Source organism: Kogia breviceps, chromosome 10, assembly GCF_026419965.1.
Source record: "Kogia breviceps isolate mKogBre1 chromosome 10, mKogBre1 haplotype 1, whole genome shotgun sequence".
Lineage (NCBI taxonomy): Eukaryota > Metazoa > Chordata > Mammalia > Artiodactyla > Physeteridae > Kogia > Kogia breviceps.
The window spans coordinates 55,307,922-55,329,392 of NC_081319.1; the positions used below are offsets into that span (position 1 = coordinate 55,307,922).

Sequence of the window (21,471 nt, forward strand, 5' to 3'; positions counted from 1 at the left end):
AGGTTTGTCTACTGGATCGAATACAGCAATGTAATTAGGAGTAAATACTTGACTCTGGACATTCATATTCCATTCCTTCATATGCTAAGTGAATTTTCTAAATCAGCTTCCCCACTTCAAAGAGGTACATGCTGACAATAACTCAAGGAACAGTGTGTTGAGGAAACATTTGTCGTTATTTTGGCATCTTAACATCCATAGAAATGACTATTCTTCTACTCCCCATTATTTAAATGTTACCATAAAAAGCAATAAAACCAAAGATGAACAAAACATTTTAAAAACCATCTACATGAAGAAATATCAAGTGAATAAGGTTAGTGAGCTACAATCTTCCAATCTCTTCCATTTCATGAAATAAAGTTTCTACCTTCTTGGCACCAACAACACAATGGATAGTCTAAGCCTTCCGAAATTCCATTCTTAACCCAGGACATGAGAAACTCATGTGCAGTTTGGCTCTTTGGGTGAAATTGCAGGTTGCATTTAAGTAGGATCAAAGCAGAAATAGAGATACAGACATTGAGAACAAACGTATGGATACCAAGGTGGGATGAATAGGGAGATGGGGATTGACATAGGCACACTATTGATACTATGTATAAAATAGATAACTAACGAGAACCTGCTGTATAGCACAGGGAACTCTACTCAATGCTCTGCGGTGACCCAAATGAGAAGGAAATCCAAAAAAGAGGGGATATATGTATAGCTGATTCAATTTGCTGTACTGTGTAAACTAAAACAATATTGTAAAGCAATTATACTCCAATAAATAAAATAATAAAGCGGATCAGATTTGGGTGTTACATGGGGACAGAGTGGCTTGATGCCAGGAAGGGGAATGGTTTCCCTAATGCCACCTTGCTGGAGCCAAGCAGATGTCATCAGTCACATTTTCTGTTTCTGATTTGGCATTCATAGTACTAAGTTAAACAGTCTGTAAAGATGAGTAAGACATGGAACCTGACTTCAGAGTTAATAGTCTATCAAGGAAATAAATATGATGTCAACAGCTACATGATAAAAAGACTATCAGTGGGGCTTCCCTGGTGGCGCAGTGGTTGAGAATCCGCCTGCCAATGCAAGGGACACGGGTTCGTGCCCCGGTCCGGGAAGATCCCACATGCCGCGGAGCGGCTGGGCCTGTGAGCCATGGCCGCTAAGCCTGCGCGTCCGGAGCCTGTGCTCCGCAATGGGAGAGGCCACAACAGTGAGAGGCCTGCCTAGCACAAAAAAAAAAAAAAAAAAGACTATCAGTGTATCATGGTCACATGAAATGCAGTGTAACAATAGTGTCAATATTGACAATGAAGATCACATTGTGCCATGCAGGGGTCCTTTGATCCTTACAAAGTCTTATGAAAAGGTACTGTTACTATCATCTCCACAGAGGAGGAAACGAAAACACAAACAACTTGCCCATGTCTGGAAAATGACAGAATTTGGACGTGCACCTGGGCAGGCTGGTTTTGGAGTCTGAACTCCTAACCACTGCTTAAACTGTGTCTCTTACGATTAATTGTGTAATTAGCTCTGCCTGGTATGATTTAATGGTGTTCTTTATCTTATTTATTTATTATTTTATTTGGCTGCATTGGGTCTTCATTGCTGCGTGTGGGCTTTCTCTAGTTGCATCGAGTGGGGGCTACTCTTTGTTGTGGTGCGCGGGCTTCTCATTGCGGTGGCTTCCCTTGTTGCAGAGCATGGGCTCTAGGTGCACGGGCTTCAGTAGTTGTGGCATGCAGGCTCAGCAGTTGTGGCTCATGGGCTCTAGAGCACAGGCTCAGTAGTTGTGGCACGCGGGCTTAGTTGCTCCACAGCATGTGGGATCTTCCCAGACCAGGGCTCGACTCTTAACCACTGCACCACCAGGGAAGTCCCTAATGGTGTTCTTTAAATGAGAGCAGTGAAAGAAAGAAAGAAGGAAGGAAGGAAGGAAGGAAGGGATGGAGGGAAGGAGGGAGGAAAGAAGGGAGGAAGGAAAGAATTAGGAAGGAAGGAAGGAAGGAAGGAAAGAAGGAAGAATATCACCATTCTCTCCAGGCAGAGAGAATTCCATGAGCAACAAGACACATGGGTTAAAGTAGCTTGGGATGCTCTGAGAATCAAAGAAGGTCCAGTTCAGTTGCAGGAACCAAATCACAGAGTCCTTTTTGTGCCATTCTTGGAAGTTTGAGTTCTGTTCTGCAGTTAGTAAAGTCCACATAATACATTAAAGCAGGCAGGTAGATGATTACTGATTGCTTTTTGCTTTAAAAAGTTATTCAAAAAGCAATGTGAAAATGGTTTGGAGGTCAGTTACATTAGAAGCAAGTAAAAGCTTAGTACAAGTAGGGAATGGTGATTGAATAAACTCAACCAGTGGCAGGGAGGCAGAGCTGGGTTGAAGATACAGTTCAAAGACAGATGGAGTACGTTTTAAGGACCAATTTTATTATAAAGAATGTTTTAGGAAAGAATACCCAGAGAACTGGAATTTATGGCTTAAGTGGCTTTAGAGTGTATTTTTAAAAAAGGAACAAGTAATTTGATCTTGTTTTTCATTTGATTTGGTTTGTATGATGAAAGATTGATTGAAGATAATGACCTCACTTTGGGACAAAGATATCCAGGAGTAGCACCTAATGCAGTTAAGACACACAGTTGATTTTTTTTTTTTTGCATCTAGTTATGAACTCGAAGTATGGACTTGGGAGTCGTCAGTTCCTAAAAGCATGAGGAGTGGATGAGATCAACTGGAGAGAACACAGAGTGAGAAAAGACTAAACCCTGAGAAAGATTAATAACCCTGAGAAAGATTAATAAAAGTGGGCAGAAGAGGAGGAATCCACAGACACCGAGTGAACAGTGCAAGGGGAGAACAAGGAGGATCAGCAAAGGATGGAGTGGTGAAATCTAAGAAATAAGAAATTTTCATGAAGCTGTAAATGGTAACAATAACAACAACAACAGAAAGTCAAATGATGCAAGATCTCAAACAGTATAAGGTCTAAGAATGCATCAGTTACAACTGGCAAATTTGGAGATCACTGGAGACACCAACAGGGAAAATTCCAGTCAAGTCTGAGACCAGAATTCACACTTTAATGGGCTTAATTAGAGACAATATGGGAAGACAGTGTGTATAGAAAAACTGGGGTTGTTTACCAGTGAAAAGAAAGCTAAAAGAGTGTGGTCACTAGAAGTGATCTCATGGGCAGAAAAGGACTGTTTTGCTTCTACCTTCTTTATAGGTGGGAGAGACTCGAGTATTTTACAGGCTGAAAGGAATATTCAGTAGACAAGACAGTATTGAAGACAGGGACTGCTGGATGACACAAAGTTCTTTATCAGATGACAGGAGATAAAATAAAGAAGACGGTATTCTCAGCATCTTAACTACAATTTGTTTCCTGAGGGAAATATTCATTGTCGTAAATGTCTAAGTGGACAGTGGAGAGGATGAACCACTTTTGCAACTGTTGAAATAGTTCAAAGGATAGAATGTTATACTGTTACTATAAGGTTCAGACAAGGATATCACAGAAGGCAGACGTATGTACTTGCGGTCAACCTCTATACCGTGTCAACGGTGACCTGGGAAGGGAGACATACTCCCTGTGTACTAGGCAGTCTTCACTGCCTCTAATACGGCACCACCCAAAGTTCACTTTGGGCTGCTCAGATTGCAGGCTGAAATCTCAATTTTTTTCTCTGTAGGTTTGTAATGGATCAGGATGAAAACTTGGAAAGTTAGGTCTTTGGGAAAACAAATTCAGATTTTAAATTGTGCACTGGAAAGATGACTGACTAAAGCAAAGCATTCACTCTCTCCAGTCCAGACCTAGGTCATTGGGGCATCTCCAATCCTTGACCTAGAGCCTTGGTCAAGAAGATCTTTATAATAAACAGATAGATATATAGTACAGATAGGTAGATGATTCATATATTCATACACCCATATACATGTATGGAAACATGAACACTTGTTGTTGAATCTAGTTAATAAACTTATAGGTATTCATTCAATTATTATTTCTACTTTCTAGTGTGTGAATAAATTTCTAATTATAATTACATGTATTAGACTCTGAAACCATGTGCCATTAAATTATAAATGGAAAATACTTGGTACATAGTATGTGTTCAACAAATGTCATTCTCTTACATTATAATACCTGTTTTCTGTCACTGTTGCTGAGCATATAATGCCTTATTCTATGCCTTTTGAGTTAACTATTTTATTTTCCTAACTATACAGTACGATTCTAGAGGACTTTATTTCATGTTTTTACATCTTGTCTTTTGTTCTTCTGACCACCAAGTTTAAAGTGCCTTGTGGGAAATAAGAGAAGGCTTTTTGGATAAATGAAAGGATATTCTTAAGTTTCACTCCTAGAGAAGTTTTAATCAACAAAGGACAAAGGACTAGACTCTTACCCTAGACTACCAACCGTGCTGACTCTTTCATGGAAGGATAGACCATGAGTTTCTTGAGGGCAAAGCCCTTGTCTCATATATTGTTTTTTTAAACCTATAGAGCATAGTACTGTGCTTGGTGTTTACTGAATGAGTAAATAAATTACCCCCTGAATGAATAACTATAAAAGTAAGAGGGAGCTAAACATTTTCTACATCTCACAGGTGTTCATTAGATGCAGCTGACTAAATAGAAAAATGGAGTTTAATTCCTTCTATCCTCTAAGTTGATCTTAAATGAGACCTTCATTCTGATTGATTCTTTAATGAGACTGAAAGACAGAAAACTGAAAGCCATGGAGAAATCTAAGATAAAAGGTTGTGAAAATAAAAATAATACTTATTCTTTGGTTTGTTGGTCCATTGCAGGATGGCCAAAGTAAAGAAAAGAAATTGCAAAGTAAGAAGAAAGTTTCAACCAAAGAGTATTCAGAATGACAGAATTTTAGAGAGGCCAGATCGTCTAGCTTAAGTCTGATTTTTCAGAGGAGAATTTTAGGCTTATGTGACTTGTTCTAAGTAAGAGGCTGCAAGTTTCCAGGTGCTTATTTTGATGAAGAATGAAAATGCAATCACCAAGCTACTAACTTGACTCTGTCCGTTACCCTTCCCCTGATAGCCAGAAGGCAAGAGTGGAAGCATTATTAATGTCAAAATGAACCTGGGCACATGCTAAAATTACTGAAATCTAAACTCTAGAGTTATTAGTAGGAGCAACACTCTTACCGTAGAGATACACGGACACTTCTCCCAGACCAGTCTATCTGCATACACCCCCCTTCAAATCCTACTCCTTACTCTTTCTCAGATGAGAAAGGGAGAGACAGAATGTGGGCAGAAGCATTGTGAGAATGGGTGACATGGGGGGGTGCCATGAAATAAGTCACTCACAGGAAGAAAAAAATACAATGATGAGAAAGGTTTAAAACAAAAAGAAAGATTTGAATATTTTTCTTCAGTACTGATTTCAGAGTTCAAAGATACCGTAGCAATTAAAATAGAGAAAATGTAGTCTACTTACCCATTCTGTATGGCAGCTGTGGGGTCATAGGTCAGAGCCATGCCAGCCTGTATATGGGGGGAAGAGGGGAGAAAATGGATCTTAACATTTTTATGGTGGTGTCCAAAGCATTCAGTACACACAATGCTTTTATCTTTACTTTCTATGATTTAAGTTTACTTTATCCTATATATTTCTCCTCCCTTATTACCAAGACTAGCATTTTTACTACCTGAACACCAGAATCCACCAGTGAGTTAGGGAGTTTATATTATATATCCAGACAAACCAAAGAACAATGCAGTTTGGATGATTTGCATTTCTAATTCATAAACCATGCACTGTCTAATCTGGTATCCTTATAATTTCTCACTATTTTCAGGAATACCTATTGTATATCTCATGGCATGAAAAAAAGGAAAGGATAGATGCTGGGGTCAGAGTAAAAATAAAAGCTACTTAAAACGCATTCGACCTTTTAGAAGAAAATGTTAAGAAACATTTATTTTAAAATATTGCATGCCTCAGGGGTGTCTAGGCAATGAATCACAGAGTGCTGTCCAATACTTGCTGGTACCTGTCCCACTAAGAGTGTAGAAAGGGAAGGTCATTTACATGTGATGGAAATTCTAGGCCTTGTGGCTAATAAGGAGGTGGTTTAGTTTTTTTTCTAAGAATAAAACCACCACTGAAAAACTACATTTCTGTAACTGGCAGCTGTTGCAGAAAAGAATATCAACTTGATGATCGCTGACTGACATCCTACCTCCTTTCATACACATCATCGTATTTCATCCTCACAAGGACCTTATGAAGTAGGCAGGAGAAATATTTCCTCCATTTGATAGATGCAGACACGGAAACTTGGAGGGATCAAGTGACTTGGTTAAGGTCACATGTGTGGAGGCAGAACCAGATTCCAACCCAGACCAGCCATGACATTGACTAGGATTTTGAATGAGCCCCGAAGATCATTTCTCTGTGGCCGCATGGGTCTACCACCCTTTGTCTTCCAGAACGATCAGCCTGGTTATTGCTTGTGAGCAGCAACAGAAACAGAATGAAACAAAGCTGACTAGGTTGTCTTTAGGTCAGATTTTTTTTTCTTTTTTGAAACTTAAAAATAAATTAGTCCAATGTCAATCTCCTGGCTCGATAATGCACTATTATTATATAAGATGTAACCACTGGGAGAGACGGGGTGCAGGGCAAGTAGGACCTCCCTGTACATGTCTTTTGCAATTTCCTGTGAATACATAATTATTTCAAAATAATAAGAAAAAATAAATTAGCTTTAGTAAGAAAAAAATAAATTGACTTTTTTGTAGAGGATAAGAAAAACCATGAAAACTTTGGAGAAAATAAAAAAGAGCTTTCATGTTTGAGTTTTTTTTCCAGTGTGATTGAAGGTGGTTTTCCTGATAAGCTCATTTAATTCCTCAGTTTTAACACATAACTGAAATGAAAATTCTCAGACTTTCTAAGCTAGGGTCTGAAGTCCAGTAAGGCCTGGTACATTCAAGCTTACATGCATTGTTTTCCCTAAACAGTAATTTAAAAATTATTATAAGATTGGTATGAGGAACAAAACTGTAGAGCCATCTATAACTGAAACTGGCATACAGGGAGCACACATAATTGAAACGAAGTTTGCCAACAAAGCTGAGAGGGAGATGCACTGAGAACACAGGCTTAATGATAACTGCCCATCACTCATGTTGAAGAAATACGATATGATAATGTGACAAGCTGGGGTCTGGAAAATGAGAATGGAAGAGTGGAAATGAAGACAGATTACTTTCCCCCCATGGGAGAAGCAAAGGTAGTGATGTCAAAGTATGTAGATTCTAAGTCTAAATTCTTCCCTGGATGGGGTCTCTGCCATGTGACAAATGGGAAGCTGGTCCGAGGCCAAAGACTCCCCAGGAGGGACCTGTCCAGGTGGGACTCCATGGTTCTGGGTCCTGGAGAGGGCAGCTGGAAAAGCTGTCCATCTGGGATGAGATTTCCCTCTTAGAAACCCTAAGCTTCTCTCCCCTAACTTATCCAAGATGTCACACCAAAGACAGGGTGAAAAAAACAGGCTTTGTACTCAATAAAGATATTGTTATTTAATAAGAGATTTAAATGATCATTGTATCTGCAGACCCCTGTTCACCCCCAATTGTTTAAATCCCAGGGGACTTGTAGGAAGCCACGTTTAACTGTCTTCCTTGAACGTATTTTCCAACAGTGCTCAGAGACCAACGCCCTTCTTGAATTATAGGTCTTCAATATTCTCTTTTTATGCCACGTGTATTTGTTCTGGCAATGTCAGGTAAAGATTTATTTTCTTTCACATTTGACTTGAATTCCTCAATGGATTATAGTTAACCAATCAGGTCTAGCTAGGAATACGGTAATTATCACAAAAATTCTCTCTCTTTCTTGAATAGTATTTGATAATCAGAAAGCCTAATTTGGCCTCTTCCTCCATCTTAAACCTCCACTCATCTTTCAGAAGATGGAAAAGAACTAAATAGATGATGATATGGTTTAGTGGAAAGAATACATGTTTTGGACCTGGGTCCAAGTCTTAGCTCTGTTGTTCTCTAGCACTGTGACCTCAAGCAAGTTATTTAATCTATTTGAGCCTCATTTTCCTTAATTGTCAAGTGGTATAGTTAACCTAGCTCAGATGATTGTTGTGAAATTTAAAAGATATTACTTTTGTGAAATGCCTACCACAGTGCCTGGAGACAAGACACATACATAAACATTATCACACAAAGCAACACATGGGTGAGGGTATGCATGAGGTGTAGGGGAGAGGCCAGGGTGGTCAGGAAAGGCACTTGGAGGAGGTACAGGTGAGAGATTTCCATAGATGGAGATGAGAGGCGGAGGCCAGCCTAGGCAGAGGAATAATAGCATGGAAAAGGCGTGTGAATAAAAAGGGCAAGGCGGATGATCCACTTGCAGTAGAACATTGGAGGGAGCAGCTGACAATAAGATTTGGAAGGAAAGGAGGAAGGTCTTGATTGCTTGGCTCCTCTTGAGGAGCCACTGATCATTTTTCAAGCAGGAAAATGATATAGTCAAGGAGGGCTTTGGCAACAAGAAATAGCATGAGCCCCCTGGAAAACAGAGGGAAGAACCGGAGTGATGGGTGAGTAGGGTAGGCACTGGGGGACAGGTGGGTGGAGAGAAACGAAGGAGAGGATGAAGCCAAGTTTCATCTACTTCATGATTTGGCCTGGGGCCAGTCGTGCCTCTGAGGACCTTTGGCAAGAGAAGACAACCAGAGATCTGCATTTGGAACACTGTGGTTTACAAAGCAAGGAATGGGTTAAACAAAGGGGTGTTTGAAATTAACCCCCTGGCTGAATATCACAGCACAATAGCTAACACTGGGATGCACCTGGTTTTCATTTCATGTGTAACAGATTGTTGAGTTATAATTCTAATATGGTCTTAATGCAGATTTTGCATTCCATTTCCTTTTGTTTCTTTCCACAAGGTAAAAAGGAAAATCGATTTTGCTGCTCTGTCTAGCCACGTTTATATTGAGCTAGAACCATGAAATCGTCATTATGTAATTAACAAATTTTATGGCATGTTTACAAACTCCAGAGTCACACAAAAAGTAAAGTAACTTGGAACAAAATGAAAATGTCACACCACATAAATAGAGAAGTGATGCTTAATCCCGTCGCTCTCTTTTGACAGGGGTTTATTAAATTCACAAATATTTTCCACTTTTTAAGTTCACATTATTTGTGGATTAAAGGCATTTATGATTTATTTAAAACAAAGAGGGGACATTTTTTGTCATTTTCCAGCAGCAGCTGAGTTTTGGCTTAATATTTCAGCCATAATGGGGTATTTCTAGTCCTTTCAGATAGAATCTATACTATAAGAGCTAAATAAAAACTTTAAAATACGGTTTATTGGAGTAATTAGGTGTCAATGAAAAAAATGTTGCCTGCCATATCAGTAAACAAAGATTTGCAGCCATCAAGCCATCACACTACAGCCACTCTGGTGTGCCCTGAGGGAACTCAGGACAGAAACAGGATGCCCACCGTCAAATCATCAGACACTGCAGCCACCGCCCACCCCACAGTGCACCCTGAAGAGACTCAGGATGAGAAAGCACAGGATACTGGCCCCAGATAGCTGAGGTGCATATCAAAGCAATGATTTCAATGAGTCCTGACTTTTGCATCTTCCCATATATAGGAAGATGCATCCTTAACTTGAGATGTCTGGTTTTCCTTAATTAACAGTACTCTTTTGATGTTCCGACTACCTGGTTTTTGTTGCAAAAACTCCTGTATCTCCTGGTTCCTCCCTTGCCTCTTTGGAAGCAGTCTCTCAGAGTGATCTGAGATGCTGTGTCCCAGGCTTAAGTTCTCAGTTTTGTCCAACAAATAAAACATAATTCTCAACTTTCTGGTTGCGCAAATTATTTTTCAGTCGACATAGGGACCCAAAATTATTTCCAATAAACATAGGGGATTCATTGAGACACATCATTTTGACTTAGGGGCTAGATATTTGATATCCATAACTGTAAATGAAGAAGTAATAATTGTGGAAATACTGCTTAAAATGTACTTGCTAGAGAAGGCATTACCACTTCAAGAAGACCTTCTGGACTGGAATACACTCTAACAAAGCCACTGAAAAGATAGCTGATAGAATGGTTTCTATCATTTTTGAAACTGTTTTTACAGTGTAATGTGAATGGGAATCAAAACATTTGATTACATGGACAAATACACACTGTAATTCCTGGAAAACTGAAACACTGATGTTGTAGCCTAATGTTTCTCCTTTTTCTAAATTCTGCTCTGACACATAATACATCATGATTGGATGAGTTACAAACGAATAATTACAAAAATTTCCAATCTTCTAAGATCAGATTTTGGGCAACACTTTAATAAATAGGTAGTAAATATTGTATATTTTAGTAAATATCATGTACTGAATTAGCACAAGATGAGTTCAGGAAGCTAATGAGGAAAAGGATAACTTGGTTTTCTGGATATTATTTTTAAAGAGTTTAATTCTTGCAACTAATTAAACAATCTTTATAACTGTTAGCTGGTTATGGTTAAAAATTCAATAAATGAAATAAGATGACTTAAAAAATGATATGTGAAAAGGGCTTAAAAGTATAATGCGTTATAAATGTTTAGGTACTGCTATTGTCATGAAACCTCATTTAACCTTGTTTATATTTATTTACCAGCCTTTCTCTTTAGAAAACATGCCTTTTAGTGAAGAAATCATGATACAAAATTACATGTACAATATGTGTGAATAAAAATTTTAAAAATTAAAAATATCTTCGACTACTAAGGAAAAATTACTGTCAACAATGTTCAATATTGGGATAAGTATTAACTATAAATGGCTTTTTTTCCTTTCATATTTTTTTCTGGCTCTTTTAAGTTGTATGTGATGAGAAATATTTTATAATGGAGGAAAAACCAAAGAAACATACTATATCTTCTATTATTTGTTTTAAAATTATAAATTCAGGAGGGTAGAAAAAGAAGTAAGCTTGAAAATGTCAGGAGACATTTGGGTTTGCTGGGTCAGTAGAATACAGAAACCTGGGAAGGAAAGGGACTGTTAGAGCCAGAAGGGTCAAGGTGAGAATGAGCCAGGGGGTCAAGAATGAAGACCGAAAATCCAGGGTTAATAATTCAGGGTTTCTAGTGGTGGAAGCTAGTAACAATTTATAAATCCAAAGGCCAAACTGGCTGAGAAATTGAAGGTTTCATATGTGATCCCAGAAGTGTGGATATCCAAGACATTTAGAGGAATCAATAAAAATCACCAGAAAACCACAAAATGATCAATACCCCGTCAAGCTTTTGGCCAAAGAAAGGGCTTTTAACCTCTTTCCTGTTAAGAGAGTGTGCTTGCTGAAGAGGATATGAGAGCCTGACTTTCAGAAGAGGCAAGTGGTAGGGTTTTACCGGGAATGGCTCTGGCATGGATACGTGACCACTGAGCGGTCTGTGTCTCCTGGGAGAGGCAGTCAGCCATGTAAGGCAGGTGTCTGCTCTCACCTGCTGAAGGGATGCTCCTTGGGCTTTGGGCAGCCAGTCCCTCTTCTAAAGAGAGGATGGGGGACAAATGAGATGGGAGACAAGGAAATGTCCAAAGCCTACAAAAGGGAGCCAATACTGCATGGTCCTGAGATAAGACAGAAATCCTAGCTAACTGTCCCAAAAGATGCCGACCAACCTGTGAACTGGCTTACAGTACACTCCCTGACTTTCATAATTTCTGAACCCCCAAATCACTGTTATTCCAAAACATATTTGATTAGTTTGCATCATTTGACCAGGGATTTTTTTTCTTTCCCTTCTTCTTTCAAAACTCCTTTCCCTCTGCTTCTGTGAGGCTCTCCCCTAGTTTTCTTCTGACCTCTCAGAGGGCTTTTTCTTGCTCGATCTGCCTTTGAGGTGCCAGTGCTCAGGACCAGGGTTTCCCTCCTTCCCCTTCCTTCTACACAACGATGACATTCACTTTCTGATCCCAACTATTGTTTATGTCCAAGTGATGCCAAATCTTGGTCTCAAACTCAAGTATCCATACTGAGTTCCAGACACTTATTGCCAAGTTAAATTAGTAAGTTCATGTATCATCAGTATCTTTTTTTTTTTTTTTGAGGTACGTGGGCCTCTCACTGTTGTGGCCTCTCCCGTTGCAGAGCACAGGCTCCGGACGCGCAGGCTCAGCGGCCATGGCTCACGGGCCCAGCCGCTCCGCCGCATGTGGGATCTTCCCGGACCGGGGCACGAACCCGTGTCCCCTGCATCGGCAGGCGGACTCTCAACCACTGTGCCATCAGGGAAGCCCCATCAGTATCTTTTTTTAGATTATCATTTCTTGTTTGGGTGTTTACTACTATCCTTTGATAAAAATATCCTCTCCAGCCTTTGCTTGCACCTTCCTTTCCATCCACCAGCCATACCATCATGCTGTGAAATGTGTTCTTATGATAGGCAGATCTGAACACATTGGTGGCATCTTATCACCTTTGAGATAAAACATAGCTTACAGAGCCCTTCATGATCAAATGTGTATGTGCCTCCTGACCTCCACAACTTTCCTGTGCAATTCCAGACCCCACCCTTCACCAAACTCAGACGTAGACTCACCCTGCCCTATAGTGTTAACCTCTGGGCCTTTGCTGCTATATGTTTTGTCTGGAAATTTTCTGTATCATTGTCTATGGGAATATTGCAATGCTCTTCTCCCAGCCTCAGGCTAAGTGTCATAGCCTCTAAAAGCCATTTCTCTCTCCATGAAGCATTAACCTCTGCCTTAGTTCTGCCCCCATGATGCAAGATGGGAGCTAACATGACCACACTTTGCCATGCGTATGCCTCTCTTAACCAGGCTCCTGGCTGTTTCCATCTTGGTATCTCTTCATCCCGAACCAGTGCTTGGAATGTAACAGACTCAGTAAATGTTTGTTAAATTAATTAGTAAATGAATATATTTCCACTGTGGGGAATGGAAATTTTGTGCAGTGGAAATGTGGAGCCCCAACTGCTGGACTGTCAGGGAATTCCCAAATTTGTATTTGAAAATGGAATTGGAGTGTTTTACATTATTAGCAAAATTTCCCTAAAAAAATTTCAAGTGAACTCACTCAAACGTCTAAAGACAATGTCTTAGCCCTTGATTGATTAGTAGAGATGGGGGGAAGCAAAATGATTGTTGGGGTCACTGGGAGACCTTCCCGATATAACAGGGCAGCCTGTGCACATGAACCATATCATGAGCGGGAGCCCAGGAGGAACTCGAGGCCCCTCCTTACCCAGGCATCTGACCCCAAGTGCAGAGAAGAGGAGATCGTTAAAAGTTGTCTTGACATCTCCAGGAGTTTGTCAGGAATCAAGCAAATGAAATGCAGGATATTTATCATTTTCAAAAAAAATAGTAAAAACAGGCAGAGAATAGAGATAATTTGCCTCCTTGTGTTTGGGAAAAGAACATCTAGGAGAGTTATGCTATTGTTTATGAACTCTGTCATCTCGATACTTCTCCTTTTTTGGCTTTTGCTACAGCATTCTTGTCAGACAGAGATGCTCTCCCTTATTTTACAATAGAGAAGGACAAGATTAAAAGATGCAGAGAGAATTAAGACTGGAAGGCTGAGAAAGTCTATGGCGGCACTCACAAAAAAGCATTGTTAAAAAGGAAGCGGGGCTTCCCTGGTGGCGCAGTGGTTAAAGATCCGCCTGCCAGTGCAAGGGACACGGGTTCGAACCCTGGTCCGGGAAGATCCCACATGCCACAGAGCAACTAAGCCCATGTGCCACAACTACTGAGCCTGCGCTCTAGAGCCTGCAAGCCACAACCACTGCAAGCCACAACCACTGAAGCCTGTGCACCTAGAGCCCGTGCTCCACAACAGAAGCCACCCCAATGAGAAGCCTGGGCACCACAACCAAGAGTAGCCCCTGCTCTCTGCAAGTAGAGAAAGCCCACGCGCAGCAACAAAGACCCAACGCAGCCAAAAATAAAAATAAATAAATAAATAAATAAATGTTTTTTTTTAAAGTAAGCAGAAGAAAAGGTATCATAGCATTATACCATGTAGCTAAAGGTCTCAAAGTCTTGGGGAAAAAAAAGTGCTAGTCTGAGTTTGTCATTAAAACCCAAGTGAAATGAAGCCTTGATCGATAATCATAGAAGAGATAAGAGAACATTGCCATATTTAATGTAGGTACTTCTGTTTTTATCTCTATCTAAATGACTGATCTTTGTAGATTCCAAGACATAGTTCGTTTTTTTTTTTTAATTTTTATTTTATATTGGAGTATAGCTGATTAACAATGTTGTGTTATAGTTTCAGGCATACAGCAATCCAAGACATAGTTTTGTTTCACTTTTTGATATCCATGAAATCGGGGCTCACAGTATACTTGATGGCATTTGAGAGTTTGGCAAGTTTCTCCTCTTTTTTAGTGGTATTCAATATAATACTTTATCTTTAACTGATGGTGTCTTAGAGTCAATGATGTAGTGTATATACTATTAATCTCCACCATAACATGGGTAAATAGGGTAAAAAATATCAGATGCTGAGGTTGCCTCCAGGGCGAGCCTGTGCAGCTAGACAGCTGAAAGTCCCAGGTATCTAGCTAATTGATCCGTATTCTGCCAGGTCCCAGCTGTAGTTTGATGTTACCTTGAGGTCATAAGCTGCAGCTTAAATATTGATGGGGATGATTCTGCATCTTGTGACAAGGTGGGTTGCCAAGACAGTGCCAACAACTCCAGAAATCCCCCAGGTTGTTGATGCCTCACTTAGCTGCCCTGATCCATGGAGACTGGGTCAAGGGCATACAGGAGACATGGAGGTCAACCATCAGCCTTTCTCCTTGTAATCGCTTGATGTAATCTTCCCAGCCTTCAGCCCCTCCTAATTCTCCCAACACTATCCCCTCCCCAAGAATATAGGTAAGTTTTCCCATTCTCCTCCTTGGGAATGGAGAGGAGACAGAGGACTAGAGCTTGTTATCAATCACATTTTATCCAAACTTACACTATTACAGGAATTTACAAGATTTACCTTTAGTAATCATAGGTTAGTAAATATTAGACCCAGCAGCTTTAAAATAAGAACACTTAACTAAGAAAGCATTCACGCTGAGTTACTAAGAATTCAAGTTCTTTTGCCAATGGGAAGATTTCTTTTGAGATTAGAAGGGTCATTCACCTTGAGTCTGCTTTCGAAACTGCAGGCAAAGCACATGAAATGAAAACACTGCATCTGGTGGGCTGGCTAACACACTTAACTGCAAGTGCTGTCGTGTATCATAACAGCCAATTGCTCTTTTCAAGATCACATATGTAAAGATTCTCCCTCAGTTCAAAGTTAAAAGGACTATTTGCAGAACCTGGCCATGTTGCTAGACACATCTTAACTTTTTTCCCAAGGTCTCATTAAAGAAAAGAACTGGACAACTAACTACCAAGCACTATGATATATCCAATGGAAACTAGCAAACTATACAGATGATGTTTCTACTTCCATGGAATATGGTTGAAGATAACCTGAATCTACATGCAACTATTACTAAGATTTTCAGATAATTCTTTAGCTATACTATTTCATAGGAAACTGTGCTTCCGTTTCTCCTCAAAGTATTACTTCTAATGGCTCATTGGGGCAGGACTTCAATTCCGTATCTCTGGAACAAATTTTCTAATGTTCAGTATTGTAAAATAAAATTGTAGTCAATATGGCTCCCAAGCTAATGGAAATGATGAATTCCTGGGCCTGTTGTCAGGTTCTTCTCATACTTAATACAAAGGACATTGACTGGTGACTGATCAAATAGTTTGGAAGCAGGATGCACTAGTCAGAAAAGATCCAACTGAAGGCCAGGGGGCCACGTGTTTGAGTTGTGCCTTGTTTTCCTCACTGCTAAGAATGTCTCAAAGCATGTGCTTTACAGTAACATTGGTAACAACTACTGACAGCCAAATGCTTTCAAGAAACTCAACAAAATATTCTGTTGCTAGGGTTCCCTATGAATTGTGACTGGAGGGATAGCCTCTTCTCTCCAGATTTTATGGAGTATGTTTGCTGTTACTTCCACAGACATCTACATGCCCTTCAGCATCAATAATGTCCATATCAATGTGACCCAGTTTGGTTCCTAAAGAGCCAAAATGGCTTCTTCTCAGATGCAAAGAGGTGTGTAAAGAATGATATAAATGTAGTAGAAATAATTCAATGTATTAGGCTAATGACTTTTTCTTGCTAAGGAAGATACGTAAATCTTTACATTGGGTCAAATGTTTAAGGATTTTATGAAATAATTCCAAGTCTACTAGTCACTCCTGGACTCATTAAATTAATGAAAACAGGATCAGAGCTTTTTCCAAATTCCTTAGAAAGTTTTACACATATTGGTTGAGTAGAGTAAGAACTAATGTCTTTAAATCCATAAAGGCTGACAACAGACTGTAACACAACTCTTCAAATTAAGACAGTTGGCTCATACACTGGTAACAGTTACTTTTGATACCCGTGCACATTATTTTTTACATCAGTGGGAGAGACATAAACTTAACCAAGAGACTGGATCTCATTCAATGGCAGTGATCATAAAACAAGATAGAATTGAATCTTGTTATTTGAAGTAATTCTATTCTATTAAGTCACCATGAACACTGAGTTAGGGAATACTAAGTCACTGCTCCTAGAGGAAATATATGGTTAGGTTCTTGCAAGAGTCTGGTCACAACATTTTCACCAACTGGTCAATAGACAACCTTGTTTTATATCTGTTTTTCTCTAAAGACACCATATTTAATATATATTGTTGATTCATTAACACTGAACTCAAAACCAACAGTGCTCTAAGTCATGCCTGAACAAAGCTTATCTTCACTTTTCCATATTTTTTCTGTAAGGCACATTATACATTTCTTTCACACAGAAACACTAGAAGACACTTCAGCACTACACTTGAGGGCCATTTTAAACAGTGAAAAGCATGAACAAACAAAACCTGTCACCCTAAATAAACCAAAGAAAGGACATTCGTTGATAGTATAAGAACTGAAACAAGAAGGCAAAGCATCATGTGCTCAACCTCATCTGTGGGGTATGTGTTTGGTGACTCAAACTTTTTGCTGCTCTGCACATCTTCAAATGACCATAAAAACACCGTGAGTATTGATCCTGGTTACCAAATAAATTTTAGCAAGTGGGATAAATTTATAAATCTGGTTCCCATGAATAATGAAGATCAACTGTATCTTTTTTCAAACTGATTATTTCATGAGTCTGAGTCTCTCATTAAACAAAAGGAAATTTTATAAATTAATAGCACTATTTATAAGGATTCTAAAAATTCCTTACACAGAAGAATTTGGTAACCTCACCCTTGAAATAGATTAGGATGCAGAAGCTTAAAGATTATTTACATTCAGTACTATGAAGTCCGTAGAATATGTAAGAAAATGCATTTGCTAATTCTTTGTTAAATCCAGAAAGTCACCAGTCATGGCATCAGAATGCTTCTTCTGCCAAAGATAATAGTTTTGAAAGATACTGGAAAGTACTTGACCATAAGGAGTACTTTTCATAGCCACAGAGCCTGTATAAGCACTTTTGTAAACGTCATTATTTGCCAGAATAGGTAGGTTAATAATTCATCTTCTTTCCCTTTAAAAACACCAGCCACGTAATTCATCAGTAGCTCAATCTCTTCCTTGATATCTACAAGAGTTCATGTTTTTCTTTTACTTTTTTTTTCTTTTTCTTTCATCTTCTCCATCCAAGTCCCCCTCTCCTTGCCAGCTCTTGGCTTTTCTGATTACATGACCTTCAAGGGAAAATTGGCTAGAAATTTGAAAATCACGTAATATTCAGTGCCAAATAATGCTTGGAATGCAAATAACGATTGTGGATATGATCTTATAAAAACATTAACAAAACATGGGTCAAAGTTTGTCATTCAGCTTGAAAGCTGTGGATTTGTGACTTAAACTCCAGTGTTTGACCCCATTAGCCACTCAAGTAGAGTGCCTGGTAAATTATGATCAAAAGCAAACAATTTTGAGCATATCACAGACAATGACACACATGATTCCTTAAAGTTCAGAAAGAATTATTATTCTCAATTGGGCACATTAGAGGACTCAAGATTTATTAAATAACAACTCAAAGCTCAAGTTACTTCTCTTAACTTTTTTCTCTCAGAGCCACTCAGCACCCATGAGCATGGATGCCTCTACGGAATGGGTGACGAAGCAGAGCTTTCCAACTTTCAGGAGAATTGGGGGTGAGGGGGGTTTAAATGTAGACAAATCAGCTACCTACCCTGAAAAACAAACAACCAATCAATCAAATGAACAGTTAATAGTTAGTAACATGACAAATGTGAGCTGATATTTGTGCGGCTGCTGTTTTGGTTGTTATTTTTGCTGTTATTTTGGCGTTGGCTTTCTTTAACTGTTGTGTAGGTACGAAGCCAGTTACAGTCAGTGATTTTATTTCTACAACCTAAATTGTATTCAATTCTACTTTTAATCTCCTACTTTGCCACTTTAGGTTCCAAGGGGGTGTGCAATCTGTCTATATGTTGCCATCATGTCTGTAGTATCCAGTCTTGGATACTTTGGCTTCAACTTCATGTCACCAGCTGCATTAGCTACTAACAAAAGTCAGCATGTCCTTTGAAACTTTGAAGCTGGGCACTGAGTTCTCCCCTCCAGCTAGGAAAGTCCTAGATAGCATATTCCTCCTGAGGAAGGCTGTTTCATCTACACTGAAAATCTGTTGTTTAGTATTAGCCACTTTTATTATCTTATCTAGACCTTCTGGAGAACTTGCTGCAACTTCTAGATCGGCACTTGCTGCTTCACTTTGAACTTTGATGTTATGGAGATGGTGTCTTTCCTTAAACCTCCTTAAACCTCTGCTAGCTTCAGACTCTTCTTCTGCAGCTTCCTCACTTCTTTCACCATTCCTAGAATTGAAGAGAGTTAGGGCCTATGGATCAGGTTTTGGCCTAAGGGAATGTTGTGGCTGGTTTGGTCTTCTATCCAGACAACTAAAACTGTCTCTGTGTCAGCAATAAGGCTATTCTGCTTTTTTATCATTCATGTGTTCACTGGAGTAGCACTTTTAATTTCCTTCAAGAGCTTCTCCTTTGTAGTGACTACTTGGCAACTTTCAGCCTATCTGGGCTTTCGACATACTTTCCTCACTAAGCTTAATTATTTCTAGCTTTTGATTTAAAGTGAGGGATGTGGGACTCTTCCTTTCACTTGAACACTTAGAGACCATTAATTAGCCTAATTTCAGCATTGCCTCAGAAAACAGGGAGGCCCGAGAAGAGGGAGAGAGATGGGGGAATGGCCAGTGAGTGGAACAGTCGGAACACACACACCATCTTATATGGACACAGTTCATGATGCCCCAAAACAATCACAATAATCACATCAAAGATCACTGATCACAGATCACCATAACAAATATAATAATAATGAAAAATTTTGAAATAATGTGAGAATTATGAAAATGTGACACAAAGACAGGAAGTACGGAAATGCTGGGGGAAAAATGGCACCAACAGACTTGCTCAATGCAGGGTTGGCACAAACGTCAATTTGTAAAAGACACAACATCTGTTAAGTGCAGAAAAGGGAAGTGCAGTAAAACGAGGTATGTCTGAAACCAAGTCTAGTCATCTTCTACTCAGCCAGACATGAAAGTGATAGGCAAAAATGTAAAACAGTGCCTTTCTTAAAAAAAAAAAAAAAAAAAAGTCTTTGCTTTGAAAAATACAGTACTTTCCATAAAAAAGTACTATTTTTGTTAACAGGTGATGGGTTTATTTTTTTAATGAACTAATAACTAATAATTTTTAAGAGTATAAAGGAAAACAAAGACCAAAGAATTTGAGGAAAGCTGCATTAAGAAACAAAATGGTGGGCTTCCCTGGTGGCGCAGTGGTTGAGAGTCCGCCTGCCGATGCAGGGGACACGGGTTCGTGCCCCATTCCGGGAGGATCCCACATGCCGCGGAGCGGCTGGGCCCGTGAGCCATGGCCGCTGAGCCTGCGCGTCCGGAGCCTGTGCTCCGCATCAGGAGAGGCCACAACAGTGAGAGGCCTGCGTACCGCAAAAAAAAAAAAGAAGAAACAAAATGGTAAGACTGTTAGAGTCCTTAGAAACAGAGGACTCACAGCCCCAATCCCTAGTCCTTCTGCTCATAGCTTTTGGTGTCACTTGAGAGATTAGTTAATAACTAAAATATTCCAGTATCCTTCACTTATGCAAAAATATGCCAGCCAGCATATACTTATACTTCAAACTCTGGCTAATTTACACTAATTTATGTGTATAACGTGTTCAGTAATAGCATTTCACCAGACTATGCTAGAAGAACTGTTATCAAAATGCCACCCAGAATAAAACAGCTTTACATAATAAATTAAAAATTTAATTAGCCTATCAATTTTCATGTTTAAGGTACTTCGAAAGTTGCTTGCAAGCCACTGGTTTTGTATCTGAAGCATTGCCTCAGAAATCTTTTTCACACTATCATTTTTCACCTGACTCAACAGAGAGGACAAGTAAACATTAGCCTCATTCTGGGCTATGATCTCAGGTTGTGAAGCAGCAGAATCTAAATTACCATTTTTTATTTTATCTAAGGCAACGATGATTGAAAGGTTTACCATTATTTTACATAACAAAACAAATAAGCAAAAACAAACAGCCCAAAGGCTCTCCTTATAAAGCTGGAATGCCAAAGGGCTACAAGGTGAATAAAACACAAAACCACCCACCAGAAATGGACTTCAAGGGAAGATGCATGTCTCAATCTGGGTGAGGGAAGGAAGCAAAAAGTTCTCTCTAAGAATCTGACCCACAGTCCTTGCTTTGGTTAGAGTTTCTTTTTTTTTTTTTTTTTTTTTTTTTTTTTGCGTTATGCGGGCCTCTCACTGTTGTGGCCTCTCCCGCTGCGGAGCACAGGCTCCGGACGCGCAGGCTCAGCGGCCATGGCTCACGGGCCCAGCCGCCCCGCGGCATGTGGGATCTTCCCGGACCGGGGCACGAACCCGTGTCCCCTGCATCGGCAGGCGGACTCTCAACCACTGCGCCACCGGGGAAGCCCCCTAGAGTTTCAATTGATAAGATCTATGAGGTCAAAGACCTAAAGCAGAGAATGTAGTCTCCCCAGGAGACTTAACAGGAGAAAATACAAACGGTCTTGCCATTGATTATAAGAGGAGAGTCAATTTCAACAGTGTCAAAATGTGGAAAAACAACAACAACAAAAATGTGTCTTAGAAACAATGAAATACAGTAACTAGAACTGACTGGTTTATAAGAAATGATTAAATATTGCTTACATAGGATTAATTTGTATGATGTCATACCTTATACACCATACTAATATACATACTTTTATTTAGTCTAGCAAGTACTATGCAAGGGGAAATAGAAGAAAACATATATGT

At 39.5% G+C, this 21,471-nt stretch overlaps 1 protein-coding gene across 4 annotated transcripts in view; it reads right to left on the minus strand.

Moving 5' to 3' along the window:
* Window positions 1-21,471, minus strand: part of RBMS3 (RNA binding motif single stranded interacting protein 3) — a 1,499,266-nt gene that overhangs the window by 116,771 nt on the left and 1,361,024 nt on the right. For all 4 annotated transcript variants that reach the window (XM_059077389.2, XM_059077380.2, XM_059077384.2 and 1 more), the window contains one exon: window positions 5,483-5,529. In XM_059077389.2, coding sequence (XP_058933372.2) covers window positions 5,483-5,529 — 47 coding nt within the window. The remainder of the gene's footprint in view (window positions 1-5,482; window positions 5,530-21,471) is intronic.